This window comes from Thunnus thynnus, chromosome 21, assembly GCF_963924715.1.
Source record: "Thunnus thynnus chromosome 21, fThuThy2.1, whole genome shotgun sequence".
In the NCBI taxonomy this organism is placed as follows: domain Eukaryota; kingdom Metazoa; phylum Chordata; class Actinopteri; order Scombriformes; family Scombridae; genus Thunnus; species Thunnus thynnus.
In genome coordinates this window covers 4,525,153-4,545,445 of record NC_089537.1, presented here as the reverse complement: position 1 = coordinate 4,545,445, position 20,293 = coordinate 4,525,153, and the positions used below count along the sequence as shown (strand labels likewise).

The window sequence follows — 20,293 nt, the reverse complement described above, 5'->3', positions numbered from 1 at the left end:
GAGTCAGTTCTAGTGGAGTAACCAAAAAAGCACATGTGAATCATATTTCACATGGGATTTGGTCACATATGTGTACATGTCAGAGATGGAAAGTAACTAAGTACATTTACTCAAGTACTGTAAGTACAATTTTGATGTACTTGTACTTTTACTTGAGTATTTCTATGTTATGCTACTTTATACTTCCACTCCACTACATTTCAGAGGGAAATATTGTACTTTCTACTCCACTACATTTAGCCTATTTGATTTTAACTAGTTAATCTGCTGAATACGATTTTACATTAAATAATATATGATGAGTTTATAAATTAAACTGAATCGTTAAATAATAATCCAGTGGCTCCCAACCTTTTTGTCTTGTGACACCTTATAAAAAATCAGTGTGTAGTTGTGTCTCTTTGTCATGTTGCAGATGTCTATGAGTCGTAAGCAGTTTTCCCTCTAAACTTCTCACATGGTTTCATCTCAATAAATGTTCAAATGATCCAATATTTCACCAAAAATCAAAGATTACTTTTTCTGCAATATTTAACTGCATCAAGCTCATAATACTTATGTACTTGTAGGATTTTTCATACAGGACTTTTACTCGTAATGGAGTATTTTTACATTGCTGTATTTGTACTTTTACCTTAGTAAAGGATCTGCTTTTACACTGCACAGAATATATTACATATACAATACATAAAGTTTTTTTTTGTTTGGTTGATTTTTTTTAGTGAATCCTGTGAAGTTGAAGAAATCCTGCTTTAATTTGAAAAATAAGAATCTGACAGGAAGTGGCGGAGGAAAGAGTAACATCAGATTGGAGCAACAGGAAGGACGAACTCTCGCGAGTGCAGGGTTAGGGTTAGGTTAAGGTTAGCGTACAAGTCTCGCGAGAGGTAACAGCAAACCGCTGGCACCAACTGAACACAAACGTCAAACTCGAGTTCCGCATTGAAGCAGCTAGCTTCAGCTCCCAAGCCACACAGGGAGAGAGAGAGAGGGGGGAAAGTACCAAAATCTCTGCAGTCAGGGGAGACGACAAACCACTGACATGACAGTAAAAACTTATTAATGTTATTGACAATATAAAGACTTTCCTTCGGGACTCGGGAGGACGAATTAAATGTCGAAAGAAGCCGACTAAACTCGCGAAGACGGCAGTTTAATTTAGCAGGTATGAACAACGCAACTTTAAGTTTCGGTTTAAGGGAATTGTTGTTATCTGTCTTGCTTGCTAGCTTACGTATGACATTTAAACACGCCAAAACAATAAAATAAACGTCCTGACAAACCCTTAACAGATAAAAATGTCGCTGTAAAGAAACATAACTGATATATAACGTTACTGGTGTTGTTTTTCACTTCTTAACACAGTTGGCAGCAGTTTGCAGCAGCCTGGACTTTCCCAGGTCGCCGAATGACGAGTTAAAAGTGAAAGTATTGAACAGTCTTTTGCTCAAAGAGACTTTGTTTTGCTGCAAGTAGCTGACAATTAACAGGCTGCCAATAATAAGGATATATATTTTAGACCTTTTTGGTTTTCCCTGTTGTCATTTTACACCTAAATATTCAGCTTTGAGTAAGTTAAACCTTTCCTTTCCTCTGACGTCTCCTGTTTCCCATATAAACTGTAAAACTAATCAAGAAGAATTTTATATTTACTGTTTCTTGTTTTTAAAAGTTTTACTGGAAATTTAGTTTAAAATGCAGTAATTCATATGTTCATTAACTGACCAGCCAGAAAAGTTAACACTTCTTTTGATTATTGATTGACCATTTAAGGCACAAATGAAGCAAAAATGCCAATTATTTACTGGTTCCAGCTTCTCAAATTAGTGATGTACTGATCTGACTTTTTCAGTCTCGATATCGATATTGAGTACCGATCCGACACCAGTGTTAAATTAATACTGTGTGTCATTCTTCTAGGCAACATCAGGCTTGCTTTCCTATCTTTGTACGACAAAACATAACATAAATACATAGATATAAATTTACTTAATGGTTATTTATTAAAATAATGGTGTCTGATACCAGATTGGCTCATTGTCACTGATACTGGATCCAGCTATTTGAGTCAATATAAGACCCATATCCAATCTCAGTGTCGGTGCATATCTATCTCTAATGTGAGGATTTGCTGCTTTTCTCTGTTTTATATCATTTTAAACTGCACGTCTTTGGGTTTTGAACTGTTTGTTGAACAGAGCAGTTTGAAGAAAACATCGCCTTGGTTTCTGGGATTGTGATTGACATTTTTCACTGTTTTCTGACATATTTTATTAGGCTAAATTGATGGTTGATAATGAAAATAATTGTAAGTTGCAGCCCTAAAAACTATAAAAAAAATAGTATTCTTTTAATGTGCAAAAAAACCAAACAAACAGATCTTATAAAATGATTAAACTTCTTATTGAACTTGAAAGCACTCCCAGAGTTCAGCTGTCATTTCTCTAAATTGACTGAAAGTTCAAATTATGAGTGGCGTCTTCTCTCTTGAAACTCAAGTCATAAGCTTCTTTTCAGATGCCATGCAAATAAAATCAGGGCTCATGAATCATTAATTTCCTGATCAGCTGATTATTCATTTAGTCCATAAAGTATCAGGAAATGGTGAAAATGCTCAATATGATGCCTTTAATTAGCTGGTTTTGTTTGATCTTAAATTGACACTGAAATTTATTATCGATTTAAACGATGCTGTCGTCTCTGGTTCCGACAGCGATGAACGGCAGCCCTGCGTCGGTCCAGATGGATGAGGTCAGGAGGAGAGCCCAGTCCCTCCTCTCCTCCTCAGGCTCAGCGCAGGATGTGAAGGCAGAGGTTCAGAAGATGGCTGGTATCCCTCTGCCTCCGTCAGAGAAGTACCTGCACTTCACAGCGGAGGCCATGCTGAGGGAGAACACGGCGGGCTGCAGCAGACACGAGGTGAAGTTTCCTAAAGGTCATGTGGATGTGAGAGATACTGACGACTGTACTGAATATGATTCAAGAGGGAAACGATGTAAAATGACACATGACAAACGTTTTTAATGTTTAAAGATTAGCATGAACAACCAGGAAAATGTACACACACGTTATTATTCTATTTTTACAAACTTAAAGATGGAAATACTGACATAATCTGGTCATATATACAGTAAACACACAGTTTAGTGCTTTTTAAGTTGTCATTTCTTTTAGATTTTTCTTTCCATTTGTACATAAAGCATAAAGATAGGAATAGGAATTTTAATCTGGATCAGACATTAATCACAGATACTAACACATGACTCACTTCATCATCTCAACCTCTACATCAGACTCAGGAGTCTCTGAGTAGACTGGTCAAGGCCTTGAGTATCCTGGAGAAGTACGGCTGCAACCTGATCTGTCCTGCCAGGCCCAGATACTGGCGAAGCGTCAAGCACAACAACCCCGTCTTCAGAACCACAGTGGACGCCGTCAAGGTAAGAAAAAAACCTGACGAGGTGGAAAGTTCAGGTGCAAATCTTCCCGTTTATTGGTTGCTTTTTGCTGTAAACGAAGCCGACGTTCTTGTTGAAATGAAGATTTAAACAACCTTTACCTGCTTTACACGTGTGATAATTAACTGCTGACACATGAGAACGTCTGAAGGTCGTCCAGCTTCTTGATCTGAGATTAAAATGCTCCGCAGGGCGGCCGAACAGTCCTCTTTCTCTACGGTTACACCAACCAGCAGATAGATGGCCTCAGTTTCCCAGATGAAGTCAGCGAACCGGATACTGAGAAAGTCGTCGCGGTGACGCTGGAGGTCATGACCTTACGGACGGAGGTGGACATGCTCGTTAAGGTTTGTTTTAATCCAGAGGGATTATCTGATCCCTGTAAACATCTGTGATCAGCTGTTTCTGTGCAAGAAATTCACCATGTTCCATTTACTCTTACTTATCTGTGGGGGGGTTTTTTTGTTGTTGGTCTGTTTAGGGAACACATCCTCACCTAGAAAACTTCAAAGATATCATCCCATATGTCATCCAGCAGGTCTGTACCAACATTATCATGAAACTACAGCGCTACAACCAACAGTCACTTTCATTATCAATTCAACGGCAGATTATTTTCTGTATTAATTGTTTTATCTATAAAATTTCAGACAGCGAAAAATGACTGTTATAATTTCCCAGAGTCAAAAGTGATGTTTTCAAATGTCTTGTTTTGTCTTATCAACAATCTGAAATCCAAAAATGTTCAGTTTACTGTCATGAATGACACAGAAAAGTATCAAATCTCCACATTTGAGAAGCTGAAACCAGCAAATTTTGTGCATTTTAGCTTAAAAAAATGACTAAAACAATTATTTGATTTATTATCAGAATAGTTGCTGTTTATTTAGTTTAGTCAACAAATGAAGATGGTGAACAGAAATGACATATATTTGAACATTAAGACATATTCCCACCAGTCAACATCACTGTTGTCTTGTTTCTATATATTCATGTAAATAAATGTGGATTTTCTGCAAAGTGATGATAGTAAATGTGATATAAGACACAACAAACGGCCCACAACATGTAGTAAATCTATAAATATGAAATAAACAAATCAGCGGTGCTCACAGATCTGTCTTCTTATTGTTTTTTATTCTGTCCACAATAAAAAACAATAAGAAGTTAGATCTTCGAGTACCTGTGATTTGTTTGTTTCATCTTAACCACGACCGTGCACCCGATACTCTGTTTGTACCAGTAAATCTGTGAATAGGTGATTCACAGTGTTTACATGCACTTTAGAAACCAGGTTACTCAGAGGAACCGGGTTATTTGGGTAATCATGGAACGTGTTTACATGACCTGTAGTAACCTGGTTACTGTAAATCTGTGTAAACAAGCAGCATATTTCTCTTTTACTGCCAATCCTATTTTGGAAGCTTTGCTTACTGATTTGAACTGTATTAGTGGTAGAAAACTCTGCTTCTGACTTTTTAAACTTTTTTGTGTGTTTATGTGTCTTTATCAGAGCATCGAGAGGCAGAAAGACAGAACGAAGCTTTCTCTCTCACACCGCAAGAGTGTGTGAATTTAACAAACAGTCAAATGTTCAGCAGTGGAAACTTATTTAGATTTCTACAAGCTACTACTACTGTGTTAGTGTCACTTTTAGTCAAACTTATGATGGAATTATTTTAAATACGAAGACGCATCGTTCCATGTAATGATCTCTCCGTTCATCCAGCTGCTCTGCTGTTCTCTCCCTGTCTGCAATCTTTTGTTATGCATACATATAAAAACATGATTAGAAACCCACGTACCTGTAAACAGAACCAGTCAGAAGTTTGACTGGTTCTGTACATGGCAGAGAAATCAGCATTCTCCTGGAGATATCTACCGGTGGAAATCAGGTGTTCCTAATCCTTTATCCTAATTACAGTAACCAGGTTTCTCCTTTACATGACAGTTAAGTAATAAGCTTTCTGGAGAAAGCCGACTGTATCCTGGTTACTTAAGTGCATGTAAACTGATGCACTGATTATCTGTTTTCATTCATTCATTCATTTTTCTTGAGTGTTGACGTTCACTCTGGTTTCTTCAGGAGAAGCTTGTGAGTGACGTTGTGGTTAGTCCGCCTGGAGAGGAGCAGCATGGAGACGAGCCGCAGGTTCTGTCCCCTTCACCTAAACCCACTCAGGCCCCCGTGCACGGACAACCTCTGAAACCATCAACAGGTGAGCCGCCAGCACACCTGACTGCCTGCTTTAATGATTAATGAAACTGTTTAATACTCATCTATTGATGTTGATATCGTTCAGTTTGCTGAATCAGGTTGTTTAGATTCTGTTCATCACTGCGAAGACGAGTTTTTGTTCTTGCTTACAGTGAAAGCTGTTGGTGGTTTCTGTAGCAACAAGTTTAAACACACTTTTTTTTTTTCCTCTCAAGGCGCTCCTACAGCCAGTTATTGCAATTTGTGTGGTGGCACTGTGTCTCTGCTTTGCCCGTCTTGTGACAATAAACCTTTCTGCGATGCATGTGATGACCTCTTCCACCGCCACCCTTCCAGAGCCAATCACAAGAGGGACAAAATACCCAACACCAAACAGGGTATGCCAAATTAGAGATCATAATAATAATAATAATAAACATGTTTGTTCAGCAAGAGCAGAAAAGTGTGTTTTTGTTAATTTAATCCCTCTTTTCTGTTGTTTTTCTCATGTTTTTGCATCCTAAAGAGACCTGCACCATCTGTGGTCTCTCCGCCGTGCATGCTCAGTGCTCCACATGTGTCCAGAAGTTGTGTCAGAAGTGCGACAGGCTCTTCCACTCTCACCCCGACCGAAAAGGCCATACCCGAACTGTTATCACACCAGCTAAAACATCCAGGTGAGGGGGAGGAGTAAGAGGAGAGGAACTTGAATTTTTCACTTCCTTGTCCCGGCGGCGGTGTTGCGGCCTAATCGTCAGGTCGGACTATACAAAAATAGAAACCAAAACAATCATGACGCTACAAAAAGATGAGGAGTTTCCCCTCATTTCCTCTCACCTCTCTACTGTCTTATCTGCATGAGCAAAGCTGGATGCAAAAAGCCTGACTCGCTCCATAAATCTCTCTCATCTCATGAAAAAATGAATAAAACATTTCAGAGATTCAGTGTGTGTCGACATGTGAGCCTCTACAGTATTCTACCAGCATTATATGTCAGAAATAAACTCTTCTGCTCGATCCGCTGCAAGGAAACTGCAGTGCCGTGGAGGATGGAAGCAGCTGGAACGTAATTAGAATTTAATTGCCTTTCTGTTGTTTTGCAGTCCGTCTCTGTCACCTTGGCAATGCGCTCATTGCACCACGGTGAACGAGATGCGAGCCGTACTCTGTACGACCTGTGAACGGCCTCGACTCGCCACGGCTGCTGCTACCGCTCAAGAGAGCCCGCTGTCGGTCCCTACATCACCGAACACAGGTGAGATATACATACCTGATGGATTTATTTTAATGGAATGGAACAAGCAGGAAGAAGCAGGACAGTAACGGCAACAAATCAATCTTACAAAACAGCAAAACATCAGTTTATTAAAGTGAAGGAATATAAGTGAGTTTTGAGAAGTTTTTAAAAGTCTCAGTTGAGCTGCATAATCTGACTGTAAGAGTTAAACTATTACAAAGTTTAGGGGCAAAGACGGCAAATACTCGGCCTCCCGTCATCTTAAATCGAGCTCTGGGAACATGAGTAGACTCTGGTTAGTCAATCTGAGAGACTTTAAGTTACTATATGGACACAACAGTTGAGAGATGTACTCAGGTGTTTCACCATGTAGAGCCTGATAATAAATAATAAGCCATAACGTGTCTTTGTTAGAAGACAGGTTAAGGAAAGAGTACAGAAGCCTGGATTATTGTCTCAGCGTTTTAAAAGATAAAATATGTCTGATCCTCGAGATATTTCATGATATATAGACATCTACAAGGAAGGACGACATACAGTAGAAATCATGTTTCTCAGCGTCATATAAACATATTGTAACAATTGTTAACAAGAAGTTACAATAACAAAAAGTGTCTGTATGCAGCAGTGTAATTGTTGTAATTGTGCTTTATCCCTCAGAGTGGCAGTGTAAGAGCTGCACAGTTATGAATCAAGGCAGCAGCATCCTCTGTGAGGTGTGTGAGCGCCCTCGTCTGGCCACTCGCCCGCCTGTCGCCCCGGTTCTGTCCAGCCCAGGATCTCTGTCTGATGCTGAAGCAAAGGTTTGTCTCAGATGGAGAGTTTTTCACAAATATTTACATAGATCGTCCCGTTCTTTAAATGACCTGTTAAATGAAATCAGGGGATTTGCAGGTCTTGAAAAGAATTCAGTCATAACTTCATAACAAAAGTCATAACTTTAACTTACAAAAAGGGTTAGTTAATTATTTTCTCTTGCCTGCTGTAATGTTACTTATTGAATATTGTGTGTGTTTGCGGGCAGGAAACATTATACACCTATAAACTACCAGTGAGACTGGTGCAAACTGTTACTACGGCAACTACAGTAGTCAGGAAGCTCATCGTCTTGTAACAGACACATGTCGATTTTAGTAAAAACTTGAGATAAGTTAAAAGGAATGAATCATTTTTCATTGGTTGCATTTTTTGCGGCTTGTCCAGGTCACATTGATTTAATTATTATATGTTGTACAATTAGGAATTATTGTTACATACTGCTGAGAAGTACTTGAAAAAATGTGATATTATAATAATAAAGAATAGTAGGTCATAAGCTCCCTACTTGGTTTCCTTCATAGTTTCATACTTTGTCCATTATGATTATGAAACAGATCTTAAATTAAAATTTAAAAGGATTTAAAAGGGTCAAATCTCTTAAATTTAACTAATGAACACTACAGAAACCCTGAATAATGTTACAATTATCAAGGTGTCTACAGAAGATACATAATGTTTGAGTACTTTTCATTATCGTAGCTTGTAAATCTAAAAAAAATTGAAATCTTCCTTGTAGTGTTTTATCTAAATATCTGAATCATATTCCTTTTATCCATAACGTGTCTTTTTTCTTCCTTTTTCTCAGTGGACCTGTCAGTTCTGCACTTACGTCAACACAAAGCCCACCGTGATGTGTGAGATGTGCAACCTGTCCTGTAAAGACTCTGCTGGAGTTTCTCTTCCCGGGTCTCTCCTGCAGACTCCGTCCATCACCAAGTATCAACCTCAGCCCGGCGTGAAGCCTCAACCGATGCCCAGAGTCAACCTGGAGCTGAAGAGACAGAAGATGATGAGGGAGGACGGACTCACCCTCATCCACCAGATCAGAGTAGGTCAACTTCTGAAGAATCAATAGAAAATGATTAGGGTAGCATATATGATGATGATGATACACCCTGTTTTTTTATTCCTAGGAAGCAGAAAAGCGCGGCGTCAGCCCCGAGGAAGTGTACGCCGCTCTCTGCACGTGCGGCGGCAGCAACACCAACCCCTGCGACTGGCTGACGTCAGAGCTCCCTCTCCTGCTGGATGAAATCTGCGCCATGGCGGCGTCTGTCCAGCTAAACTACAAAGCGGGAGATTCCGAGATACAGCCGACGGCGGCGGAGAGAGAAGGAGAGGAGCAGGAGCAGAGCGGTCCGGTCGTCGCCGGCGAAGGCGGGAAGCTGTCCAGAGCCGAGGCCAAGCTGGCGTGGCTGGCAGCGGGAGGCGACACCGACAGAGCAGTGAGACAGCTGCTGAGAGATCGACAGGTCAAGGTCAGAAAAGTCAGATCTCTATGTAGTAGAGTTTTTGTTTGTCTTTGCCAAAGTTTCCTAAAGCCTAAAGTGACGTTTTCAAATGTCTTGTTTTGTCCGAACACAAAGATACGACATTTACAATATTAAACAGAGAAAAGCAGCAAATCCTCACATTTGAGCAGCGAGAACCAGAGAATGTTTTTGCTAGAAGCTTCATTTTCTTTCAATCAACTGATTCACTATGCGTCTAATCTTTTCATCTCTAATACTTGTGCAGAGTTTCAGCACCTGCACCTACTGTGTAAAATGTAAACATGTTTTTTACTAAGAGTTCAGAGAAGCAGTGAGTCACATCTTCACCAAAACTCTCTCTGATTGGTCCAGCAGGTATTTAACCAAACTTTGCAGACACTCTTTTGTTAAAAAGACTTGAATGTGTAGGTTGTACGAGGCTGTAAATATTTTTGCTGTCACCATTTCTTCACCTGTTATAGTTTAGAAAGTTCCTCAAGCAACTGCAGAATTGGTTTTTATTACAAACATGTAAAGATTCCAAGCTTTCTGCAAGTTTATATCACAAACAACACTCAGCAGAATATTGTGATGCAGACTTTTACAAAAGATAATAACCTCGTCTGGTTCAGGTATTTTCTCATGCATGGACATGAGGGGGAGCAGGATATCAACAAGTGTTTCAACTGGAGTTTAATAAGTAGCTTTTTACAGTTGAAAGGAGAACGAGACAAAACAGGAGGTCTTTTATCCTCGGGCACGCCGACCTTCAAAGAGGAACAGACGAGGACGGTCTGAGGAATGCTGGGAGTGACGCGTAGGAGTGTCGACCCCGGTTAATGAGTCGAATGTAGAAACTGCCATGAAGAACTCGTTCAACTTACGGGAAGGAGAACAGGACAGCAAATGATTATCTTATAAAGGCTCGTACAGAGTTCAACAGGCGTACTTTATCTTTATAATATTCCCTTTTTATATGCAAACGTGAGGTTTTATGTTCATGCTGGCGGGTGGGATGCAACGGCTTGAACGATTAGTCGGGTAGCTAATCAGCAGAAAGTGGTTTCATCTTCTCAAATGTGACAATTTGCAGTTTTTCTTTGTCATAGATGACGGTTAATTGAGTGTGTTTGCCAGACGAAACAAGCAAACTGAAGACTTTGCCTCTGATAAATTGTGAACGCCATTTTTTTCACTTTTATTTAACATCTCAAAGACTAAAGTGTCGTGGTTTGTTCACTGCCTACAAGATAATACATCGGCGTTGTGGTTGTCTGACTTTTATTGACTTTTATTCAGTTTTAAGCCACATTTTTACAACAAATGTTTTAGATCTTGGTCGTTTTTAACTGTATCTTTTAACCAGTTGAAGGTTTTAGTCATCAGACGTCTGGATCTTGAAGTTATGAGAGAAACAAGCTGAGCAAACGTTAGCAGCAGCTCAGCTAACAGCCCCTCCTGGACGTCCTGCGCCTGCTGAACAGCATCAGAGACCTCTGCAGATAATTCAGCTCCCAGTAAAAACATCCTGAACAACGAACACTAAAATAATCCTAACCCGAAGAAGCTGGTTGTTTAACAATAAAGACAACAACTCCCATGATCCCACGCTACTTCACAACATCGTCAAACTCCGTCTTCTGTTATTGTTTTGATTGAGAGACTCCCAGCGGCAGAAATTACATATCGAGTGTTTAATTCCTCACTTATAACTCATCTGTTATAAATATATTTCAGATGTTTTGACTGTAATTTCCCTCCCTGCTCTGCTCTGCGTGTTTGTCTACAGATGAGGGAGCTTCACTCTCTGGGCTTCAGAGACGTTTCTCAGTGTGAGGAAGCCCTGCGGCAGAGCGGAGGAGAGGTGAAGGGGGCTTTGTCTCATCTTCAGCGCCCTCTCCTAGAGCCCTTCCACCAGCGCATCTGGACCGACCAGCCCGAGCCACCAATCGATCCCAAAAATCCAGACAAACAGGTTCGTTTACATAAGAAATTACCTTCAAGGCTTTCAGTGTTCACACCTGCATCTGTGCCGACGTTAGCGTGAAATGTTTTGATGCAGTGAAATGAAAAGTTTTGGGGTGTGACGTTTTTTTAAAATTTGTTTTCTCGCTCGCACCACGTGCAGAGGATGTGCCGGCGTCTGCTTGCACTGTACGACCTGCCCAGCTGGGGGCGCTGTGAGCTCATCCTGTCGTTGCTCCAAGAACCGGGCGTCACTTACTCCCTGGAAGACGTAGTGCAAGCTGTCAAAGAGTCGCACGACAAAGACTTCATCAGGCGTCTCCTTAACAACGAGTGCCCCTGCTGTCTGAGCATCTTCCCCCGCAGCAAGGTGAGACGCCGATGGATGAGGGGAAAGTGATGATTCAGACTTTCCACCTGCAGGTTGACTGATAGCATCAGATGAATGAAACCTGTTGTTTTATGTCTTATCTTAAACCAAGAATCTTATACAGGGTAGAATTATATCACATTTACACATCACATGTACGTAAATTCTACCTTTTTTTACATACACAGCAAACATAAAGAAATAACTACACATACAAAATTAAAGAAAGTTTAGTAACCTGCAAATTATATTAATAAATTCACATGGATTGAAGACCATGCAGATGGGTTAAATTAAAAAATAGTTCAATGCAATAATAGTAAATATGTAATTTTTGAATCTTTATACTTTTTGAACAAAGTACAAATACAGTAAGAATTCCTGCTTAAAAAAACAAGACTTTTGATGAAACATAAAATATCTTTGTATGCATTTAGTGAGAAAATGCACATAAGATTAGATGCATCTGAATTCATGATCTTTTTGTATATCAATATTTAATCATTAAGAGTATCATGATGCTGATTTGATATATTGAGACAATTAACCGACAGCTTCAACATCAGCTCTTCTAGATAACTGGAGCACCTTTAAATCAATAACTTTAATATTTGATTACTCTTGATTTAGTTCAGATTTACTGTCAGTTGAAGCGATCAGAGACTAAAGATGACTGATATATAACATTCTGTATTTTATTTCATTAACTTGCATACTTCAATAAAAACGCTGATTTAATTAAAAGAAAGAGTTCAGCATCTATTTGACAGCCGTTTATTTCTTCTTTTCTCCTCCGCTCGTCTTTCAGATGCAGTCGCTGACTTCCTGTCAGTGCTCCGTGTGCCACGAGTGTTTCGGCCAACACTTCACCATCGCCGTGCGAGACAAGCACATCAGAGACATGGTCTGTCCCGTCTGCAGCGAACCGGACATCAACGACCCCGAACAACTGGACAGCTACTTCTCCACGCTGGACATACAGGTGAACCGAGAGACGACACGCTTCTGATCGGCTGTTTCACCAAAACTCTCCTCCTGATGATAAGAATGAATAATAACTTATAAATGTCAGGAAATCCAGTTTGATTACCTGTCAGGAAACTAGCTGGGGCCAGATGTGTAAACGACACGTACGCACAAAAACCACACAAACTGGTATTTATAAAAACAGAACGTGCAGACCAGAGATCAGCCAGTGATGATCTTTTGCAGACGCCAATCAAAGCTGCATCTATAAACATAATATTGTTTACTTTTAATTTACATAGTATGCATCATTTTATTTCATTATGTGAGTGTGAAACACCCTGTAAAGTCTGCTTCCGTGTGAGCGCTACAAAGTAAACTATGTTGCTGATGTTTATTTAAATTATGATGAGTCATCCCTGCAGATGATGATGATTACAGGTGAAGAATGAATCATATTATAAATAGCCACACCGATGTGCCAAATGGGCTAATGACAGCTGTTCTGCAGGTTTTAGAGAAACTCACTGTTGCGAAACAATCTCTGTTGGTTTCATCGAGCGGTTTAAAGACGGGCGGAGCAGGCAGCATGTTGATATGAAAACGGCAGATAAAGGTCTCTAATTGTGGGAGTGGAACGACAAGCACGTACGACCGGTTCCCCAGTGACGCACACACACACACACGGCGTAGTGCATATTTCTGTCTTTGTGCGTACACACAGTTGTTGTAGTCGTGAATCTAGACGGAGTTTTATGCATCTTCTCTTCTCATTTCAATCTGCTCATCTAAAAGCTGCAGAGGAAGAATAAGCATCCAGCAGCATCGCGTTGCCCTCAACTGGGGACACACGACGTTAACGCTGATGTAATTTGCACGTTGAGATCTGATCAGTGTGGGCAGGATCGAGATAACAAGAATGCTTAATTATCCCTGGTGTAAATGCAAAAAGAGTCCTTTGATGAGATGTCACCGAGCAGATATCGTATCCTGATACCAACTCATAATAACACCAGATGGAAATCAGTATTTAATGAGTACGCGGAGGGGAAGTCCAGTCCAATGTGTGTAACGTCGTATTCAGGTCATATCAGTCCTCCCGTTGGTGTGAATTGGGGTAGTTTGTTGAGGCTGCGGCGGCCAATCACAGCTGGCGATCAGACTGATCAAAGCTGTACAGTCCTGCCATGAGGAAGGGCAGAGATGTTACTGTGCAGAAGGGGGAGGACATTTCTCTTTGTTTGATAACAATAAAAGGAAAGTCAGGCTTTCCGACTCATTTTAAAAAAAAAAAAAAAAGAGCAGCTGTGGTCGAGCGAGCTAGAGAGTGAATGAAGAGAGGGAGCAGGAAGCTAATCAGATTAATGAAATGTTATTTTCTGATTGTTTCACAGCGGTTACAAATACCTCCTCAACCCTGCAGCTGTGCACCACAAAGCCTGATTTAGTGTGAATACGACCCAATAAATCACAGATAAAAACCCTGAATTAACAGCTGACAGGAAGAGAAGCAGGTTTAAGGGTTTATCTCTTGTCACTTTTGCTTTAAACAGTTCAGTTTGTAACATCCAGTGTGTCGTTTGTCCAGCTGCGGGACTGCTTGGAGCTGGACGTGTACGAGCTGTTTCATAAGAAGCTGACGGAGCACGCGCTGATGAAGGACCCCAAGTTCCTGTGGTGCTGTCATGTGAGTCGGCCGCTGGTCGCAGTATCACACACGCCCTCCTTCTTCCCTGTCGCTCTGTCAGCTTACACGCTATGCTTTACAAACTTATTTCTCTTTTTATTTAGGTTATTTTTATCTGTCGGGCTGCTTGAGTTCACTGTAGTTGATTCACACATCATTACATCAGCACATTTTGTGCCGAAGGAAGCAGTTTAAGTGTTACTAGTACAGGAAAGTTAGACAGAAGTGAAAGTTATAAGAATCTACTGTAAAAACACTACTGCTACACTTCTCATTTTAAGAGATGCTGCAGCAAGTTTAGTGATTCTTCAGTCTTCAAATGTATTTAAATTGCAGAACATAACATTTACAAACATCGATGGACATTATATGCCAAATTCTTTCCAAAAATAACAGTGTAAGAAAAGCAAACATCTGTTTTTAAATACTGTCAATCAGCAACTTGATGACATCATAGCGGAAATGAGGAGAAACCGCAATGCACTGTGGGTAACCTGCATCGTTGATCACTCGCTCCTTCGGCCCTCGAAGAGACGACGTCATAAAGTTCAGTCACACAGGTGCCGAGGCGAAGTCAGCGAGACTAACGAAACGCAGCCACTGTCTTTTTTATTTATTCAACACCTTCATTACCCACAATGCAGCTGACAGTCCAGTCAGAGATTCAGGTGTGTTATGCTAGTAGCGGCTAACGTAGCCTGGAGCTGCAGAGGTCTGTTAACTTCACTGTTTCTACATTCACACCTAAAGATTTTTATCATTTTCAAACATTTGTAGTGTTCAGTCCAAACACAAAAGACTTTATACTAGTTTTTTTCCCACGTATGCAGCACTCCTCAACCACTGGAAACACTTTATGATCTGTACAATCAGTTCTTTGTATTTTATGTAAGTGAACATTTAGAATATTTATCACAGATTTGTTCTCAAGGTCAAGAATGAATCTCTACACTCACATTTTAAAGCCAAACTATCTGCAGCCGTGTTTCCTGTCTGATTTCATCTTCTCACTTTGCAAATTCTGTTTCTAGCAACTTTTATACAAATAAAAACCATTTAATCCGATGGTCCTGTTTCTATCTGCCTCAGTGCACCTCCGGGTTTATCAATGAAGGAGACCAGCTGAAGGTCACCTGTCTGTCCTGCCACAAGAGTTTTTGCGCTCAGTGCAAGAAACCTGTGAGTATCACGATTATCTCATCTAACTTATGAAGTGAATATTGCAGGAAAAGGGCTGGTTAATGAAGTCTCTCTGTGCTTGTGATGTTGTAGTGGGAGCCGCAGCACCAGGATCTGTCCTGCGAGCAGTTCCAGCAGTGGAAGAGAGAGAACGATCCGGAGTACCAGCGGCAGGGCCTGGCGGGCTACCTGAGAGACAACGGCATCAGTGAGGCTCACCACAGAGTTTACCTACAACCACAAGTTTCATTTCAGCTTTTCCCTCGTTTCCTCCACCTTTATTTATACACCAGTCAACCGCGACCGCCACAGTATTTATAACTCATTTAGCACTTTGCTTTTTGCCTGTTTTTAGGCTTTTTTGGTAGTTTGTGTTTTTTTAATCACTTTCTTTTTTACATTTTGTCACTGTGCAAATGAAACATACTTCACATAATCAGTTAAAGCTGCATTAAAAGACTCTAGTTTGTGATGCATCAGACGTAGTTTATTAATACAGTTTTGAATAAGTGGATTTACCTGGACGTCCCTCTTGCAGCTTGTCCTCACTGCCGCTTCCCGTACGCGCTGACGAAAGGCGGCTGCATGCACTTCACCTGCTCCCAGTGCAGGTACGAGTTCTGCAGCGGCTGCAACAACCCCTATCACAAGGTGAGTTCAACGACATCATCAACACCGAGGCCTCAGTTCAACCTGCTGAAGGTTTTTACTGTAATCTTCTGTTTGTTTTGTAGGTTAGTCTTGAATTTAATTTACAAGTCTTAGTCATAAATATTTTCTCCTGCCTGTTTAATCGTTAAACAGATATTAAATTGTCTTCGATGTGGTATTAAAAGGTTTTTAAAAGTCCTGGATTTAACTGGGTGAACCTGCAGAAACTTTTCATCTGTTCTGGTTTAATTTGCATGTTGTCGTGTCTGCAGGTTCAGACATGCAAATCTTTCAAATGTCCTTCCTGGAAACATCTCAGCTCACATTTGATTTTTATCACAATAACTTGAACAGTCGTTTCTTTTTTTTTCTTGGTGCAAAGAAGTAAAAGGACATAAACACAAAGAGACATAATGTACCAGACAGCTAGAGCTTAATGGATCAGTCCATCAACAGAAAATTAATCAGCAACTATTTTGATCATCAAATAATCATTTTAGTATTTTATTTAAACAAAAAAGCCAAATATTTGTCGTCCCTCCAGGAAACAGAGATTGTGTGAGTTTGCAATTTTTCTAAATTACCACAACTTTTACACATGAAAGGGTCAAATGAAAAGACGGCTTGTGATGTCGACCAACTGTCAACTGTCAACTTACATCATCGCAGCATACAGGAACTGCAGTTTTACCACAAAAAAAGCACAAACTGTATCACAATTTTTGAGAGAAACCAACGCAATAATCAGAAAAAAAACTTCATAAATAATAATAAATAAATAAAAATGTTTAGTTGTGTGAAAGAGGCAAAGTCTATAAATGAGATATTCACTAAAATAAAACAAGTTAAATAGTGTTGCACTCACTCACTAACTGACTTGTCTTGTGTCTGTATTTGTATTCATGTTTCTCTCTCTGGTCTTGCAGACTGGATGTAAGACGGCTCAGTGTAACTACCCCGGCCTGCACGCTCATCATCCTCGTGACTGTCTCTTCTATCTCAGAGACTGGGAGCCCAACAGACTGCAGGACCTGCTGCAGGTAAACATGCTGCTGATATGTTTTAGTTCAGATTAGATCCACTCCTGTGTTACATCCTTCTTCCACGTACCGTTTGACTGTCAGAGTAAAACATCTGAATAAACACACGAGTGGATAGATTCATATCAGCGGTTTGAACTATAAATGATTGGTAACGTTTGTGTCCTCTCCCCCCTTCAGCGGAGCGGCGTGGAGTTCAACACAGATGCTTCTAATGGAACACAGACTGGTAAAACAGCTTCTAGTTCATCAGCAGAAAACATCTGTTTCCTTCTTCCTGCTCTTCGTCATCATGTTGAGAAATTACAGAAATAGGAGTGAAATATTTCCCCTCAGAGTTATCACACATCCTGGTACTCTGACACAAGTTAGATGACATTTAACTAAAAAAACTTCTCTGATCTGGTCTCATCACACTGACCCGACTGTATAGGCACATAAATAAGCGTCTAATCTCATTTTAATAGTTTCTAATTGAATCTATTAAAGCAATAAAAAGATACTTTCTCATATGTGTGAGTGACTTGTCTCTCTGCTCTCAGATGCTTGTGGTGTGATGGAGCAGAAAGATGAAGGAGGTCAGCAGACTGATTCACCGTGTGGTATCCAAACACAGCCGGGACAAGCTGGACTCTGCGAGTGAGTGTGTGTGTGTGTGTGTGTGTGTGTGTGTGTGTGTGTGTGTGTGTGTGTGTGTGTGTGTGTGTGTGTGTGTGTGTGTGTGTGTGTGTGTGTGTGTGTGTGTGACGCTGCCACCGCAGCTGCTGCCGAATCAAACTGGGAAAACAAAGACGGCAGCTGTAGTCTAATAAAATGCCGACAAGGGTTGCTTGTCTGCTCCAGCCAGCAGACATTTTGACAGGGAATTCCCCGCTGTTTTGAAATTATACTGGAAAAATCTGGTAAAACCAGTCATTTAGACACCACTAGTAATAATGAAGAAGAGTCCAGCTGCAGATGAAACGTCTCCACGGGTCGGTAGAGTCTCGTTTTACCGTCTCGAGTCTGTTTAATACCTGAGAAAACGGCGCGTTTTGAGGAGAGAGGAGAATGAAAACTGTAACGTGAAGAGAGGCGTTCTGTACAGACATGAGGAACACGTTCATGTAACAAAAAAAAGGGAACAAGCGAGTAAAATCAGCTGATTGGTGCAGCTTTATGCAGATAGTCGAAGCTGAAGCTGAACTTATTTCAGGGAAAATCTCAAGTCTACAAGATTTATGCTGTTAAACTCATTTTACATGTTTGATTGACAGATATTAAACAGGTTAGAAGATACTTTTGTTTATATACATTAATTTGTCTTGAAGCATATAAACAAATCATGTTAAATTCTAAGACTTTACATTCATTCTTATCATTATATAACATTGCTGCTCTTTTCCACTGCAGCTTCTTGTTAATTAATCAATTGAAAACGTCTGCACGTCTGCTACCACGTCTCCTGCAGACCTCGTTCCTGTGAACTTCATGTCTCAAGACAGAGTTCTTGTAGTTATACCAGTAAATACTAAAATAAACCAGTAGGATAAACGGGGGTTAACTGTGGGCGTCGGCCTGCTGGGAAAGGTCACATAAACACATGTCATAGATCATCTGGAGTAAAACTGAAAGAACAATATTTTCATTTTCATTATAGTGATTTTCCCGCGTGTGCCTGAACACAAACTGTCATCAAAAACTGATTCAGACACAATTGTTTACTTTTGGTGTCTTTTTTTAAATCCTGAAGCCACATTTAACATAAACTACTGTTCTCACAATTAAAAATGTGTTTTCTTAACATCAAGTTATGTTTTCCCAGTTGTACTTCCATCGGCTTCCATTATTTTATCTACTTAAAGCTGATTTTAGACCAAAGTTACCACACCGTTGGCTTCTCGTCTTACTTTCCTCCTGGGGATCCCTCAGTCTTCCTGTTGGCTCACAGACACGGAGTCCCTCTGAAGGAGGTCTGCAGTCAGACTCATCTTGGAAAAACAAGCACATTCTTTCACTGTTAGGTCATTTCGGTCCATCTGGATAATGTTTAAGACATTAACTGGGAGGTAATGGAGTTTGGGGGGTATAAGATGTATGAACAGAGTACGAAGGAGACAAAACAGGAGATAATTCTGTGTTTTGATGACGTCTGTGTGTCTGCAGGAAGCACTACAGGGAGTACCTGGTCAGTCTGATTAACGCTCACTCCGTGGACCCCGCTCCGCTCTACGACGCCCAGGAGCTGACCCGAGCCTGCGAGAGATACCAGGTGGACACTCAGAGAGGAGAGAACGAGGATGACAACGCTTACCACGCTCGACTGCTCACGGTGAGAAACCTCGCCTCACAGGTCGGGGGCGTCTTACTCAAACTTCAGAAGAAGAAGAAGAAGAAGAAGGAGGATGGTTTACTGGCAGAATGATTCTGGCCTCCTCCTCCTCCTCCTCTCTCCATGTGTGGCTGTGAATGTGGCTCTCTGCCTTTTTTATGCAACACTTTGTGTATAAATCATGTTTAACAAAGAACTTGTGTTTTTTATTCCTCCTCACAGAGACTGATGGAGGTTCCTCTTGGAGAAAAAGTTCCTCGAAACAAATAAAGACTCCTGAACGGAGCGCAGAAATCAACCTGAAACATCCAGAGAGAGATGTGATGATGGAGAATTTATACACACGGAGGATTTTGAACAGCAAAAATTTAAATGAAGTGCCGTATTTGGTTTGCAGCTCTGACCAATCACAGACTGCTGTGTCTGATATTAAAAAAAAACACATTTACATGGCCTGTTCTCACAGTCGAAGGTTAATGTTTTATGTTCCTGTTGATCATAAAGAAACAGATTTTAAAGAGAGAAGAAGAAGAAGCTGTTGGAAAGGAATTACCTGCTTCTTTGTGATTTTCTACTCAGTTTATCTCAGACAGTTTTTTGCAAAATGTTGTAAGTACATCTGATGTTTTCTGTCTTCAAAAATCAACTTATTTATGGTGACTGAGGTTTGAATATCGATCTCTTATACCTGAATGAAGAAAGGCTCTTTTTTATAAGCTGGCTGGAGGCTCAGAGGTTTTCAGAGAACTATTTTGGAGATGTATGTTAAGTATCTGTGTCATAATGTCGGAGGATATTAAAGAATTATTTACTATCTAAATAAAGTGCTGATATTTTGAGAGTTGAGGCCTTTGTTGAAAGTTTATTCTATCAGAGTTTTGTTTTTCTGTGCTGCTTTATTTTTGATGGAGAAATGAGAAATAAACTTAATTAATAAATAA

The 20,293-nt window shown here is 40.3% G+C and overlaps 1 protein-coding gene across 1 annotated transcript; it reads left to right on the top strand.

Moving 5' to 3' along the window:
* Positions 1–918: 918 nt before the first annotated feature.
* On the top strand, positions 919–20,293 carry LOC137173124 (E3 ubiquitin-protein ligase RNF31-like). The gene is made up of 24 exons (XM_067577853.1): positions 919–1,165; positions 2,714–2,919; positions 3,294–3,440; positions 3,650–3,805; positions 3,940–3,996; positions 5,545–5,677; positions 5,892–6,053; positions 6,182–6,332; positions 6,759–6,910; positions 7,553–7,695; positions 8,517–8,759; positions 8,845–9,189; positions 10,973–11,158; positions 11,312–11,518; positions 12,327–12,500; positions 14,073–14,171; positions 15,261–15,350; positions 15,444–15,558; positions 15,889–16,001; positions 16,928–17,041; positions 17,222–17,270; positions 17,584–17,680; positions 19,187–19,352; positions 19,575–20,293. Exons 2-24 carry the CDS (start codon positions 2,716–2,718, stop codon positions 19,620–19,622), a joined length of 3,351 nt encoding a protein of 1,116 aa, XP_067433954.1. The 5' UTR covers positions 919–1,165; positions 2,714–2,715; the 3' UTR covers positions 19,623–20,293.

What these genes read in the sequence shown, in the direction of transcription:
- LOC137173124 (XM_067577853.1), top strand. Translation starts at nt 2,716, where the DNA reads ATGAACGGCAGCCCTGCGTCGGTCCAGATGGATGAGGTCAGGAGGAGA. An exon ending in TCCCATATGTCATCCAGCAG is followed by an intron (nt 3,997 to 5,544) that starts GTCTGTACCAAC and finishes TGGTTTCTTCAG; the next exon opens with GAGAAGCTTGTGAGTGACGT. An exon ending in GCATCTTCCCCCGCAGCAAG is followed by an intron (nt 11,519 to 12,326) that starts GTGAGACGCCGA and finishes CTCGTCTTTCAG; the next exon opens with ATGCAGTCGCTGACTTCCTG.